Genomic DNA, 15,986 nt, shown 5'->3' with positions numbered 1-15,986 from the left:
TAGGTGAAATATGCCAAATGTGCATTTTAACTAAGAATCCTGTAAGGCAAGCTACTGACCACAGTCACATGAAGATTAAAGAATACAATTGCATAGTTTAAAACAGTCTAACACTATAATAAAATGTTGAAAAAAATACCCCCCCCCGTGTTTGTTTTGCTCTTCTATCGAAGAAGAAGAGCCTTCCCTGTAGCTCAGTTGGTAGGGCATGGTGTTTGCAACGCCAGGGTTGTGGGTTCGATTCCCACGGGGGGCCAGCACAGGAAAAAAAAGGTATGAAATTAAATGTATGCATTCACTACTGTAAGTCGCTCTGGATAAGAGCGTCTGCTAAATGACTAAAATGTAAGAGAGGGAGGGATACCCGCCACGCGTGACGTCAGCAGAGACCACTAGCTTCTTCTTCACGAAGTCTTCTCCATGTTCATCAGTGGCACATTCGTTATAGCCGAGGATAGAGCACCATCCAGGGGTAGGGCAGCCTAACCGAGTCCCTGCGGTAGTCATGGCGGCGCCGTTAGCCCACTTCGATGAAGACTGGCAGGATTTCAACGAATTCAAGGCGGCCTCAGGGTCGCCGAACCGACTGGACCAGCTGAACTCGAACGTGGCTGACACGGGCCTGGTGGAGGATTTCTCGGACATCGACAACAGCTTCTCGGGGGAGATATGCAGCTTCAAATCAATGGAGGACCTTGTCCACGACTTCGATGAGAAGCTGACAGTTTGCTTCCGAAATTACAACACTGAAACTGAAAATATAGCCCCCATTAAACCTATCACAGAAGATAATTTCCTCAAGGACGACGAGTGAGTGTGAATTGTGTTACTTTATTACTTTAGCATGGTTAACCTAACATCTGTTTTTGCTAAACTAGTTAGTCAGCCTACCATTGCCAAGGTTAGCCTGCTGCTAGCTAGCCATTTAAACAACAGGGTTGTTTGCTAGATAGCCACGGTTGTGTTGAATGCACGTGACACGTAAAGGTAACTTAAGAAAATCAGGACTTCAAGACAAGAGCCTTCAAAATGTTACATTTGTGTATTGTTTCTAGCACTTAGCTATAACATTAACTGACCTGTGTTTTCAATGTAGCTAGCTACCCAACTTTAGTTGGTAAACAACTTGATATTTGCATTGCATGATTTCCTAAACACACAAGTGACTTCAAAATATTAGACTACCTGTGTCTCGTGCATTAGCTATGTGCACTGTAATGAATTTTCCTAATTCCGGCACTGTAGCTAGTTATTGTACTGAATACTGACTTTCAAGTCATGAGTCTGTCTAAACCCAGGACAGACAGGAGTCTGGGCTGTTTTCTATTGACGCACTGCTGATGAACCACATCGTCATTGTGACATTTAAACAAATGAAAACGCATACATCGAGGTACATCTTTGTAATTGTTATTGAAAGGGCACGCTTCAGCTCAGATGATGTGATGGACAGCGTTTATAAAACCAGTGATCTGTAGAGGACATCTGAGCTCAACCCTCCTCTTCACCCCTCAACTTGCTCTATAGCACACCCCGAGATCGTGTCTTTTGATTTTGGCAGCCTTGTATGTTGCTCTTGAGTCAGGTCCAAAGAATCTTGGGGGAAACACTGTACCCTTTTACAATGAAATGCGCTCCCATATGTAGGCCTGCACTAAACAATCCCTGTTGTCTTAGAATGGGCGTCTTTATAATATTATAAACCAGGTGGTTCGAGCCCTGAATGCTGATTTGGCTGAAAGACGTGGTATATCAGACCATATACCACCGGTATGACAAATTTGTTTTTACTGTTCTAATTACATTGGTAACCAGTTTATAATGGCAATCAAGCACCTCAGGGTTTGTGGTATATGGCCAATATACCACGGCAAAGGGCTGTATCCAGGCACTCCGGGATGCGTTGTGTAATAACAGCCTTTAGCCGTGGTATATTAGCCATATACCACACCCCCTCGGGCCTTATTGCTTAAGTAACACATGCTATAACAAAGGTAGCTTGGCTATCACTATAATAAAGACTTGTGGAGATGGCAGAGGATCTGTTAGCCTGTGATGTTGGTCTATGTATGACTCATCAGCATGCTCCGACTACAGTACAGCCAGTGTCATCTCCCTAATATGGTCTCCTGGGCTGTCTCACTCAATACAGATACAACCTTGACGATGTCAGCTCCGCTTTGGTCATAATATCAATTTCCAGGGAAAGAGCGAATTGAATTTACGCATAAATACACACACACACACAGAGAACATCTATACACAGTACACACAGACCTAGTTTTGCAGTGCCACTATTAGGACCAGGGTGAGGAGGATGTGTGTGTGAGGGAAGTGGAGGGGGGGAGTTTGGATAGAAAGAGCAGTGCACTGAGGGCAGCGGAGACCTTTCATGAGTGAATGCCCATTTGGAGGACATGCCTTGCCTCCTAACTAGCTCTGTAGCTGGCTAATGGCCTAGCTCCATGCAGAGACACGCAGCGAGGATGACAGGAAGGAGTGTGTGTGTTTTATATTCCCTAATGTGCTTTTGGGGAAAGTTTCAGGATCAACTTCCCTTGGCATAGGAGGACAGAACCAGAACTACTCTTGAAGCTACATAGACCCACTGGGCACAGAGAGGCTTGTTTTATGCAGGGTGTGTGTGTGTGTGTGTGTGTGTGTGTGTGTGTGTGTGTGTGTGTGTGTTGTTGAGAATAGCAATGCCATGATCAAAGGGTGACACAGACACTGAGCCAAAGCGGTTCCTGCCGGCATTGCCCCATTTTTAGGGAACCTATACCGAAACTGTGTGTTGTTAATGGTAATAATGCTGTGTTAGTGAGAGAGCGAGGGAGAGAGTGGGGTTATGCGAATAACACATGTCTATTCATTGGAGTGTGTGGGCAGCAATCTCTCTGATGCAAAGCCTTTCTGACGTGTGGGTTCACAATGCCTATCCTCACATTGCTCGCAGCAGTCAGGGTCAGACAGACGCACACACTCATACTCGCATGTATCTTACGCAAAACATATTTTCTTCCTCGCAGCACATGCTCACTCCAATTGTGTAGCGGTATCAATGTACAAAATGGAAGAAAGGTCCATGAAAATGTATTCTGTATTTTCCTGTAGCATAAAGCAGAGCCCTTTATAAGAAAAGACTTGGACAATGCATTTGGCATTGAGAAATGCTAGATTCCTGTGCTGTTAGCAGCGGGCAGAGAATTGCGAGCTGTGTCAAAGACAGAGAGAAGTGGTGTGTGGGTGGCTGGTGAGAAAAGAGGATGACAAACTACTGCCAACTAATGATGTGTCAGTGTGGACAGGTTTTTTTGTGCTGTGAATGAAAATGTTCTCTTTCTTCCTCCCTTCCTTGTTTCTCACCCTCTTTCGACCTCACATTGTTCTCCATTAATTCTCCCCCACTTACTCTTCTCTCGTCACCGTCTCATTCTCTTCATTCCCCTCACCATATTCCTCTTTCACCTTTCTTTCCCTCTCTCTCCCTCCCTCAGCATGTGGAATGCTCTGACCGATAACTACGGCAATGTGATGCCAGTGGACTGGAAGACCTCACACATTCGCTCCCTGCATCTCCCCACTCTCAACCTCTGTGAGCAGGGGGTAAGACGCGCGCACACACACACACATACACACAGTCTGCACCTCCTAGGGCTTAAATATATGGCCAAAAAATCATATCTAGATTTTTTTTCAAACAATATATATCTCTAGTTTAAAAAATATAGATTTATTTTTTCTTCTCGAAATAAGCTTTGTTGTACAATTTTTAAAGGTCAAATACACTGCATTTCAAACAGTCAGCAATAATGTAATGAATTGAAGGCTTGTGAAATTGTACCTAGGATTAATATAAGCCTTCCAAAACTACAGGACCCACTAATAATTTAATCAAAATAGTTTCACCTGCTTTTTTTGCAATAATACATGATCTGGCATTCAAGTCTATGAAAATTCCTTTTTGTTACAAATTTGACCAGAACTGTACATAATGCACATTCACTAATAATGACTTCTTGTAGCAGGCATTATAGAAAATGTATACTGGTCTCATAAACCATCTCTCAAGCACAAGCCTACGTGCTAGTGACTAGCCAGCTAAGTTTTATATTTCAAATGTAGCCAACTTGGATCTATTTTCTAGCTAACAAGGTAGAACAGTTGAGTTGTTATGAACACACCCTTGCGTCTCCAACTGTTTGAACAGCATGCCAGCCTGTCCACTTTGTTCACATGTTGAAATCAAGTGCCCTACCTTATTTCTCAGAATGAGAACAAGATGACAATTCCTTGTAGAATTGTGTTTTATGCTTATTGCAGATGTATAAAACACAGAATAGACCGCTAGTATAACAGTCTTTGGCTAAAATGCTGCTAGTGGTACGTGTTAACGCAATGCCACGCACGACAAACTGAACATACATTTCCCAAAGCAACGTTTATTGATATTCCTGTTTTAGTAGTGTCTGCTCTGTGTGCAATTTGAGGAGTAGAGACATAAAAAGGATATTGTTAGATGGTTACTTCTCTATTACAGTAAAATAATGTCTCCGTGTGTTTCGGTGTCCATATGACCCATTCTGTTGGACCAAACCTCAAATGCAAATTTCAAGTTGAACCCGCTTGTCAGAGAGGAACAAGGGATCTCTCATTTTTGGGAGGGGCTTGGCGTGTGTGTGTGTGTAAATGGGAAGATGCACTGCGCAGAAGGAGCGAAGGAGACGAGACCAAAAAGACAACATGAAAACAAGTGGACATAAACGCTTATAAAAACGAAAAATACAGGCACTTGGAATATCGTGCTAGAATGAATTATATATCGCCCTAGCACCTCCCGAACCTACAGTAAGCCAAGCTGACTGCATCCCCAATTTTTGCTCTCTCTCCATCCATCTGTCTCTGTTTCTCTGCTCCCTCTCTCTGTGATGGACAGAAGCTGGACAACATGCCTCTTGACCTGTCTGATGATGAGGAGCTGAGGGAACAGATGGACATGCACTCCATCATCGTGTCCTGCATCAACGACGAGCCACTCTTCACCGTCGAGCAGGTACACACACACACACACACACAGAGAGACAATCGCTCTCTCTTTCTCTCACGTCTCAAATACACTTTACACACATACTCGTACTTACAAAGCCACACCCGTAACACATAACCCTGTGTGTATGTGTTTGTTTGTTGCAGGTGATCGAGGAGATTGAGGAGCTGATGGAAGAGTCTCCAGACCCAGAGGATGAGAGCCCGTCCCAGTCAGACCTGTCCATGCTCTCCCAAGACCTCAGCAACCTCAAACGTTCCAGCTCCAACACCAGCTATGAGGACCGTGAGTTACTCTTAACTCTCATCTAAATCCCTAACAACTCAAGTGTTAACAGCTCCTTGCAGCTACATTGCACAACCCGTACATGTATACAACTGGACAGCAGATACAGGTTCACAGTAGCATTGTTACGTAACAGACATTAGATACAACTGGACAGCAATTGCTGCATGTTTGTTATGTGACTTGTTAATGCACATCAAATCAAGACTTAATGCAAAACATTTGTGTATGTTAGTATGCGATTACCCCCCCCCCCCATGTGTAGATGTGATTTGTCAAGCCCTGTTTAAGTATGTGTTGGTATGTTTGTTCTGCGTCGTCTGTCAGGCCTGCATCGTCTGTCGGTCTCCGAGCTGAGCGAGGCCTTGGAGGAGGTGGAGACGGCCATCAGGCGCTACAGTGAGGAGCTGATCCAGGCCCTGGCCCTGAGGGACGAGCTGGACTTTGAGAAGGAGGTGAAGAACAGCTTCATCTCGCTGCTCATCGACGTGCAGAACCGGCAGAAGGAGCACCGCGAGCTGCTCCGCCAGAAGAAGAAGACCAGGCCCACAGGCAGCGCTCCGAGGGCAGACAGGACACACGTTCCTGGGACGGTGAGAGAGACAGATGCATACATAGTATTGTATACATTGAAATCCATATAATGCACGTTGTGATGCAGACATGCGCGTATAGATATGTGTGTTGTGTACGCTCCCTCATTCATACACGCACCACAAGGGAAGATGCATGCACTGGAAACTGTGTGGGGGGGGGATGCACATGCATGGAAAAGCAACAAAACACACCCTGCAGGGCTGTACTAACTCCTGCCACACTCACCCTGCAGATGCAGACCCTGTTGTGTCTCTCTGCCCTTACGCTTTATAATACCGTCAGCTATTTTCCAGCTAGTTCCTATGTACATGGTGACATTTTGACATGTCTTAGTAAATGCCAGCTGAAAACAGGACTGTCAAATAAAGCAGCCTGGCGGTCTGACTTCACCCTGCCATTGTTTTTGTCCATTCTGAACTGTTGTACTTCCGTGTGGAGAATCTGTCCTTTTCAGAACCTAAAACGATGGAGGGTTGAATCCAGCTCTATACCCCTCTCTGGAGTGCTCATGTCTTTTTGGAGGGTTTCTCATTCTTTGGTAGTTTTATCTCTCTCTCTCCCTCCTTCCGCTTCCTCCTTCTAGCTCTTCACTATGGAGGGACTCTCCACTGTCATTCAGAACGGCCTCCGTCAAACTTTCGGCAGCACAGGAGGGGACAAACAGGTGCCCCTCTCTCTCTAGCTACATGTCCTCTTTTTCAGTTTTCCCCCCAACATTTGACAGTTCTTTTCTCTACAGCTTTTGCTGCTACTGTGTTCTCAACATGTCCTCTTTATTTTACCATCTTTCTTTTTCAGTTTTTCTATCAGTTTTTTAAAAACTATTTCTTAAGCCCTCTGCTGTCTTATCCTCTGGCTCATTCTGTGTCCATCAAATACAAATTAAGCAGCTCTCCTTTCATATTCTTCTCTTTTTGTCTCTTTTTTGTTTCCTATGATTTTCCTGTAATATATAATAATATATGCCATTTCGCAGACTGTTTTATCCAAAGCAACTTAGTCGTGCATGCATACATTTTTACGTATGGGTGGTCCTGTTTGTTGAACTGAGCTTTGTGTCTTGAGATTGGCAGGAACTTGATGCTGAGTCATCCAATAGCGTGCTCCTTATTTCCTGCAAACAAGCGTCCTCCTATTACTATGGGTGTGCTCGTGGGAAATGGGAAGTCGTAAGTCCGACATGCTCACGTGCCTTTTTGAAGTCGGAACAATTCTTTAACCAATAAGATTGTACATTGCTAATAATAAAGTTAGCTAGCTTGCATAACATTGCCATATGGTCAAACTAGTTACATTCTCCATATTGATAAGGTTGTAAATGTCAAACTGATTTGTTGACATCTCTTGGTTGAAAAGGCAAAAGGTCAGTGGTGAAACGTCGCAACTCGGGTAACAACATATTCTGAGTTTCCCACTTGTAATTCTGACTTGGAGGGTCATTCAGGAGCTTCTGGGAGCACTAGGAGCTTCTGATAACTCTGATGGCACATGAACGCAGCATAATGCCCAACTGTCTCCCACCAAGCTAAATCTTACCAATGGCCTTAACTCACTCACTCATCTACAACCACGCACCAACCAGTCACAACTTACTCTGTCATTATTGGCTCAGATGACCAATGACTCTCTCGCTCTCACAAATAATCTGTTTCTTGACTTGGAACAAATGCAAGTATTGCCTGGCTACCCAAAATCCTTGCTCTGGCCAAATGATACGCCACGCCCACGGAAGTTAGTTTCTACTCCGCAATGAGTCTGGATCTGAGTGTCTCCCTGACGATTTCTAGAACGCAAACACATTCTAACCATTCTGATTGGTCCCAGAAACCGATGGGTTGGGCAAGAGCCAGAACACACGAGTAAAGCTAGGTTTTGAAAATGTGTCATTGGCTTTGATACTCTGATTGGTTAGAGATGATCCAATCGCTGATGACTTTGTTTTGTACCTCACTACACACTACACCATTTTGACCTCACTACACATGACTTCAACGATGGCAGACTGAAGTATGTAGCGAACGATAGAGCAGCGGAAGAATTCAGTTTGAGTAGTCAGGCAAATACAAATGGTGATGGTACGGTTTTATACTCGAGTTCTTAAGTGGTTTGTAGTGTTGAAATATACGCCAAGTGGCCAGCTTATTAGGTACACCCATATAGTACCCGGTCGGACCCCCCTGCCTCCAGAACAGCCTAAATTCTTCAGGGCATGGATTCTACAAGGTGTGGCGTTCAAACGTTGCTCAATTGGTATCAAGGGACCCAACGTGAGCCAGGAAAACATTCCCCACACCATTAGACCACCAGCCTGTACCGTTGACATCAGGTAGTATGCGGCCATGGACTCATGCTGCTTACGCCAAATCCTGACTCTTCCATCATGACGCAACAAAAAACGGGATTTGTCAGACCGGGTGACGTTTTTCCACTCCTCAATTGTCCAATGTTTGTGATCGTACGCCCACTCGGGCCGCTTATTCTTGTTTTTAGCTGATATGATTGGAACCCGGTGTGGTTGTCTGCTGCAATAAACCATCCAAGACAAGGATCGACGAGTTGTGCGTTCCGAGAGGCTGTTCTGCACACCACTGTTGTACTGTGCCGTTAATTGACGGTTTGTGGCCTGCATGTTAGCTTGCACGATTCTTGCCATTCTCCTTCAACCTCTCTCATCGGCCGTTTCTGAAGTACTGGAACCAGTGTGCCGGGCTCCAACGATCATACCACGCTCAGTCACTTAGGCCACTCGTTTTGCCCATTTCTAACGTTCAATGGAACAGTAACTGGATGTCTGTCTGCCTGCTTTATATAACACGCCACGGCAACGTGACTCACTGTCTGTAGGAGCAAACCATTTTTGTGAACGGGGTGGTGTACCTAATAAACTGTCCACTGAGTGTACATACCTGTTATGAGTTTTTTTTCTTCCTGTTTGTCTTTTTATTAGTAATTATTCCCATAATTCTCAGTTTCTCTTGTATCATGGTGCAGTTTTTTTTCTCCCTCTTCTTTGTGTTAAACCTTTTCCTTTTTCATCCCCCCTCTATCCTCTGCCTTCCCTCTCTCCTGTGTCTTGTACTCCCTCCCTCTCCTCTAGTTCTGTGTTTGTGACGTGTTTCCCTTTCTCTCAGTATCTGACCACAGTTATCCCCTATGAGAAGAAGGCTGGCTCCCCCTCTGTGGAAGACCTTCAGATCCTCACTAAGAGTGAGTATTGCTCGCAAACCACACTTGCCTGTCAACTAGCAAGTCACCATGAAAGTTGAACTGTAATGCCAGAATAGCTGTGTTATAACCATAATATTCACTCCCAAATCACTTTTATGCCTGTTCCCTGCAGTTTTGCATGCCATGAGGGAGGACAGTGAGAAGGTACCCAGCCTCCTAACAGACTACATCCTCAAAGGTACTCATTCTCTACCAGTTACAAAACTTTTACTCCTATTCAAAAGACCACACATGGCGAAGTACATTCTCAAAGGTACACAATTCCTTTGAGGAAATATTACTCCCATTCAAAACAGCGCTTTTGTCCAGATTGACAGTCTCACTACCACCAGGTGCCCGAGAAACATACTGCAGGACACAAGGGTTAGGACATTTTGTTAGGAGGGTCTACTTCCAGTGTGTACTTTGTTCCCTGAAGTGTCATACTAGGCCTGCAAGGTTGTTCTGGGCATTCCATCTTGACCTTTACCCTCCTTGTCTCTCGCCTCTTCTGCGCTGTTCTCTCGCTAGCTCTGGTATGAGAGAGCTGGACGTGGAGGTTTGTGAGGCACACAGACTCACACAATCACAGACGTGTGTGTGTGTTTCTTTCTTTCTTTCTTTCTTTCTTTCTTTCTTTATGCTATAAAATCAATATTTAAGCTATGCTATAAAATCAATATTACCTAATTAAGCTAATCATGTAAATGTAATTAACTAGAAAGTCGGGGCACCACGAAAGAGTGTTTATAGAGCTGTTATCTTCCGAATAAACTCTTAACCTCTATGGGCTAGGTGGGACGCTAGCGTGCCACCCGTGGTGCACTCCATCAACAGCAGGTGCATTTCAAGAGCGGCAAATTTGAATCCAAATAAATGTCAAAATTCAAATTTTTCAAACATACAACTATTTTACACCCTTTGAAAGATAAACATCTCCTTAATCTAACCACGTTTTACGATTTCAAAAAGGTTTTACGGCGAAAGCATAAATTTAGAGTATGTTAGGACAGTACATTTACAAGAGTTGTGTGTAATGTTTTGTCAAGTCAAAGACAGGGTCACCAAAACCATAAAACCAGCTAAAATGATGCACTAACCTTTTACAATCTCCATCAGATGACACTCCTAGGACATTATGTTAGACAATGCATGCATTTTTAGTTCTATCAAGTTCATATTTATATCCAAAAACAGCGTTTTTAGTATGGCATTGATGTTGAGGAAATCGTTTCCCTCCAATAACCGGCAGTCAAGTCAGCGTCACAAATTAAATAATTAAAATTAGAAAACATTGGTAAAATATTATATTGTCATTTAAAGAATTATAGATTTACATCTCTTGAACGCAATCAACTTGCCAGATTTAAAAATAACCTTACTGGGAAATCACACTTTGCAATAATCTGAGCACTGCGCCCAGAAAAATACGCGTTGCGATACAGACTAGACGTCATGTTGGGGAGATCTAAAATCGAAAATACTATGTAAATAATCCATTACCTTTGATTCTCTTCATCAGATGTCACTTCCAGGTATCACAGGTCCATAACGAATGTAGTTTTGTTCAAAAAAGCTCATCATTTATGTCCAAAAATCTCCGTCTTGTTAGCACATGATCTAAGCCAGCCGGACTTCTCGTCATGAACGAGGGGAAAAAATATATTTCCGTTCGTTCAAACATGTCAAACGTTGTATAGCATAAATCATTAGGGCCTTTTTTAACCAGAACATGAATAATATTCAAGGTGGACGAATGCATACTCTTTTATAACGTATTGGAATGAGGGTACCCAACATGAACTCGCGCCAGGTGTCTAATGGGACATCATCGTTCCATGGCTCTTGTTCGGTCAGATCTCCCTCCAGAAGACTCAAAACACTTTGTAAAGGCTGGTGACATCTAGTGGAAGCAATAGGAAGTGCCAAAATATTCCTCAGCCCCTGTGTTTTTCAATGGGATAGGTTTAAAGTCAATACAACACATCAGGTATCCACTTCCTGTCAGAAAATGTCTCAGGGTTTTGCCTGCCAAATGAGTTCTGTTATACTCACAGACACCATTCAAACAGTTTTAGAAACTTTAGAGTGTTTTCTATCCATATATAATAAGTATATGCATATTCTAGTTACTGGGTAGGATTAGTAACCAGATTAAATCGGGTACATTTTTTTATCCAGACGTGCAAATGCTGCCCCCTAGCCCTAACAGGTTAAAGACCTAGTAATATTTTACATCAATAGCAGTCAATATTAATCGTCACCTTATTTCAGTCTCATCTGAAAGTTGTAAATTCTTGGTTATCTTCACAAACCCTGGCTAACAAGTTGAATCAGCAATACAAAATTGGGTTTAATTATTTATTTACTAAATACCTAACTAATCACACAGAATTACATATACACAGAATGCAAATTATGTCATACAGAAAACGTCCCTGGTGGACAGAACCTGTATGATGGCTTGTTACACAAAGAGAGGGGGTTGGGCTTGAATGAAAGAGCGGGAAGACTGAGGAACAAAGGGAGAAGCTAAGCTTTCGTAAATACAGTATCTTATGCATTCTAAATTACCGCCCATTTGGAAAAGGAAAATGCAATAAATATTTACTCTGAGCTGCGCTTCGGTAGGTTGGTCGTAGATGCTGGCCGTGTTGGCCGACAGAACTTCCTGTCCTCGGAAGAATGTCTCTGGTGGTAAATTGGTTACGTTGTAGTATCTTCGTTGTGTGTTAGACTGGATACGTCGTCCATCCTTTCCTAGCCCACGTTTACAGCTGCTGTTGCTAACTCAACGGCGAGGATGACTCACTTCTTTAGTGAATAAGAGTTCAAAGTTCATACCATTCACAACCAAAGCACACGCTGAGGTTGGCTTAGTTCTGTAGTTGACATGTTAGTCCTTTTTAACGTATGGACCATCGTCCTCTGAACAGGAGGTTACATTTTCGTCAAGGGCTTATATAGTGGAGGGAGAGAAGGGTGTGTTTCATAGTTTATAACCCATGTCTCTTCACAGGGGCGGGCCACTGATTGAGCAGGGCTCTAACCTTATGAAGACCCAATTTTCTCTCATTTGGAAGCTAAAATTACATTTAATCTTTTCACAAATAGTTTCATTTAAATTGCTTTTAAATTGCACAACAATTCCATGTGAATCTGATAACTATAATGTGTAGACTTTCCCAGATACAGTTTGTCGTCCTGTCATCAGTCATGTCTCAGATGACAACCGAACTGACATCATATACATTAAATACCAACGCATATTTTCAACTGGTTCTATTACCGAAATATGGTTCCTTTCCCCCCACTTGTTTGATGTTCCCAGACTTTCTATGTTTAACAAGGGCTATTCAAGAGTCCTTCAGTAGAGACAGAGAGAGAGGGAAGGGAGAAAGGTATTTATGGGGGGGGTCATAAACCTTACCCACAGGCCAACGTCATGAGATCGATATAGATAGATCGATATATATATTTATCTACCCACCCAGTGTCAAGAGCCCTCTCACACACCTCCTTCCAGACGACACCCTTCAATGGGTTTGTGCTGTATACTCTGCCGTGCTTGTGACTATAGTGTACACTCTCTTACCCTCTGTCTTACACGCACTCCCTCTTAGACTCTCACACTCTTGCTCACTCCCACTTCCTGCCAAGCTTCTAGCACTATAGAGTTGTTCACGTGAATGCTGTCCTGTCCACCTAAGTGAATCACTCTCTTCTTTCTCTTTCGCAGACCTCTCATCCCTTCTTAGTTGCTCTCCTCCCTGTGCGATGAATCCTCTTATACGCACATTTTCATTTGGTGGATCATTTATTGGTTGACAGCTGTTTTCTGTGTATTCTTGTCCCTGCAGTGCTGTGTCCCACATAGACCTAGTGGAGGAGCACCCTGTTCTAGAACATTCTGACAGAACACTCAGGAGCTGCAGATTTCTGGAACCTACCAATGGAAGGAGAGCCCCCCCCACCCCTCTAAGGTGGACTCTTCCTGTTGGAGTCCCCCCCCCCCCACCTCTTTTCCCTTGACTTATGAGATTCACATTTTAATACATGATGTTTTACCTTACCTTTTTACGTGTAATTTTTAAGTGTGTTTTTAATGTTCTAATGCTATAATCTCACATTCGTTTTGTCTTCTCTGCATGTTAGTCTCTGTTAGCCTGTTGGCAGTATTACTCTCCATTGTCTAAAGTGGCTTTCTGTACTTATTTCCTATCCTCTGTTTGCACTAATGTAAAAGAACTTGAGAGGAAAAACTAATTCCTGTCTCTACATTCACCGGCCTGTCTTTTCACATCAGTAAGAAATAGGGTGAGGAGACAAGGAGAAGTCACTTGACCGTTGGAATGCAGCTTTCTTCTGTTAGACTGGCCAGTGCCCTCTGACAGGGGTATATAGGAGGGATGGGCAAATAAGGCTTCTTGAACGTCTATGGGTGGGATCAGTCATGAAGTCCAATCGGAGCTCTCCACTTTATCAGAGACATCCTATGGGTCAGAGCAATTAATGATTGACAGACTATGGTATTAGTGGGATTCAGAAGCCTTGTTTTTTTTTTTTCCTTCTCTTTTACGTTTCATAAACCCTGTCAGTGTGTCTTTGCATGCTGGTACATAGGATTAGGGAGCTACACCAGTGAAATGTTATAAATCATTATTTTGTATACTACAATGTGAAATTGCACAAATAGAAGATGTATTTTTAAGTGATAACTTTTTGAAAAAGGGAAAAAATAATGACAGAAGTTAGAAGGTAACCCGAAAGAACAAGCTTGTACAGCTTTTAATTTTTCGGTAGTTTCAGAGAAATTAGGGACTTTTTGCTGCCAGTAATGTGGCCACTTATTATGACATCTTTATGACATCACCATTGTTATGTAAACAATAGCTGTCAACCTCTGACCCCTCCTAGTGACATGTTACATTATGACATCACCCTGTAAACTTGCCTGCCTCATACCTCACCTCTTAGTATGTACTGAAAGTTCATGGTTATTTGAGTATTTCAATGGATATAACATTAATATTAGGATGTTGAAATAATGGTGAAATTGCTGTGAGTTGATCCTACCATGTTGTTTTTAAAACCAATAACTCTTTGATGTTGTGTTGAGGATCAAGTGATGACGTAACCAGTCAGTGATCTGTTGTCCAGTGGATGTAGCAACAGTAGTAGAACACTAAATCGTTGTATGTACTTATGGAGACAATGTAATGGAGGTAGGGAGTTTTCTGTTCAAAGACAGGAAAGATCCTTCAAACACCAACATTTCAAAAAACCTCTTGTCTACATCCACAACCGCCAACCTTCATCAGCACTATCTGTCATAGCAACGCTATGCTTGGTACGCCACAATCCTGTCAAATCGTCAGCAGGTAACTAAGCTCAGTGCACAATAATTGCAGTCGCACACAAACCGATCAGGTCCAATCTATCACTACTCTACACGCGGAGCAGTGGTTCCACAGTAGTAGGGGATTATGGATTGCGTTAGGATGAAGAGTGCCGATGTTGTTACTCCATGCTTGGGGGATAATGTTTTAACATTAGCAATCCCAGCATCCTGCAGCTTGAGTAGCCATGTAGTAGGTTTTGTCAGTCCTAGGCCTGAGTAGTAGTATAATAACATCAGTGATTGATAAGGCTACTCATAAGTATAGGCTAGAACCTGAAGACCTAGCTAAGTGGTTGTTGTAGCATCAGCGTGTAGTAGCTCTATAGTAAAACTACTGTTGTAGTAACTGCTGGACGAAGTATTTAGAAGCCGCCTGACACCTATAGACAGCAACTAGACATCCCAGGTAAGAAGTCCACGGTAGTGCCAGTTCTGTCCTCACTATTAGAAGTCGAATCATGGTGTCTAATGGAACCTTTTCCCTGGATCAAAGTGTCGTGACGAGGTAATGGGTTTCAGTTGAATGTCTCCAAAGGGACATTTCTTCAGTAAGGGAAGCCAGCAGACCTCTTTCAATTGTAGCAAGCTTCAAAAGCATTCACAACCCCTAGCATGTGCTGCATGCATTTGTATCTACTTTTACTTCAGATAAATCAAATGAATGGTAAGCAATAATGTCACACTAAAGGAATCCTTAGCATTGAACCACATTGCAATGAGAAAGTTAAGCCGAACTGAAATGTATACTAGCTTGGGTGGGGTTTGGACTCCTTGAAACTGGAGTCAAATTGAGTAGTATAATTTGGGTTGTCTTGGAGCGGCATGGCGTTGTCACGGAGATCAGAGGAGGTTATTGACTCTGAAGCTCTGCCCCTCGTTGCCTGGTCCCTCTATTTTAGCAAACATATCAGCGTATATCCACACTTAAGAGAATTATATTTATATAAACACAAGCAACAAAAAAGGCTGCCTTTGTAAATGCCTGAAATTTTGTATATATCTACTCATTTATTTTTAATGCACTATACTTCTTCCCCCATTTGGTTTTTTTTATGTTTACTTGTCTTGTTGTCATGTGGTACTACAGTACATTAATTTATTCGGTAAGTGTGTTTGTTTTGTAACCATATTATTGACTAGTGGTTCAAACTTTTTGGGCTTGAATTGCATTTGGAGCTCATTTCAAATAAAATGATATGTTGACTATACTTTGGTGTCATGCTATTGGTTTGTAGGGTGCATCCATGATCAATAGTTGGTATTAAATCACCTTTTTACTCATAAGTTACAATCAAAAATAAATTGGTACACACTTTTATTAGATACAATCTGTACACAGAAATTGTGCAGCGACTTATCAAAAGGCATTCTTACATTCAGAGCAACAGCAAGTCAATATACAAATATGTTTATATAAAATGAAAAACACTGTTCTCTTTGTATTTTAGG

At 42.6% G+C, this 15,986-nt stretch overlaps 1 protein-coding gene across 3 annotated transcripts; it reads left to right on the top strand.

The window, feature by feature from the left end:
- Positions 1–277: 277 nt before the first annotated feature.
- LOC106571478 (fasciculation and elongation protein zeta-2) lies at positions 278–15,745 on the top strand. Of its 3 annotated transcripts, none has more exons than XM_014144638.2 (9): positions 278–810; positions 3,498–3,606; positions 4,940–5,053; positions 5,194–5,332; positions 5,660–5,925; positions 6,513–6,593; positions 9,061–9,136; positions 9,270–9,335; positions 12,997–15,745. In XM_014144638.2, exons 1-9 carry the CDS (start codon positions 506–508, stop codon positions 13,011–13,013), a joined length of 1,173 nt encoding a protein of 390 aa, XP_014000113.1. In that variant the 5' UTR covers positions 278–505; the 3' UTR covers positions 13,014–15,745. The 3 variants fall into 3 exon arrangements, with proteins under 3 accessions (XP_014000113.1, XP_014000112.1, XP_014000114.1); XM_014144637.2 differs by having other exon boundaries at positions 281–810; positions 4,937–5,053; XM_014144639.2 differs by lacking the exon at positions 6,513–6,593 and having other exon boundaries at positions 284–810; positions 4,937–5,053.
- The last annotated feature ends 241 nt before the right edge of the window (positions 15,746–15,986 follow it).

This window comes from Salmo salar, chromosome ssa15, assembly GCF_905237065.1.
Source record: "Salmo salar chromosome ssa15, Ssal_v3.1, whole genome shotgun sequence".
In the NCBI taxonomy this organism is placed as follows: Eukaryota; Metazoa; Chordata; class Actinopteri; order Salmoniformes; family Salmonidae; genus Salmo; species Salmo salar.
Note: the sequence above shows the minus strand (reverse complement) of the source record. Positions and strands in the feature narration are given on the sequence as shown.

What these genes read in the sequence shown, in the direction of transcription:
- LOC106571478 (XM_014144637.2), top strand. Translation starts at nt 506, where the DNA reads ATGGCGGCGCCGTTAGCCCACTTCGATGAAGACTGGCAGGATTTCAAC. An exon ending in TCAACCTCTGTGAGCAGGGG is followed by an intron (nt 3,607 to 4,936) that starts GTAAGACGCGCG and finishes TGTGATGGACAG; the next exon opens with AAGCTGGACAACATGCCTCT. An exon ending in CAACACCAGCTATGAGGACC is followed by an intron (nt 5,333 to 5,659) that starts GTGAGTTACTCT and finishes GTCGTCTGTCAG; the next exon opens with GCCTGCATCGTCTGTCGGTC.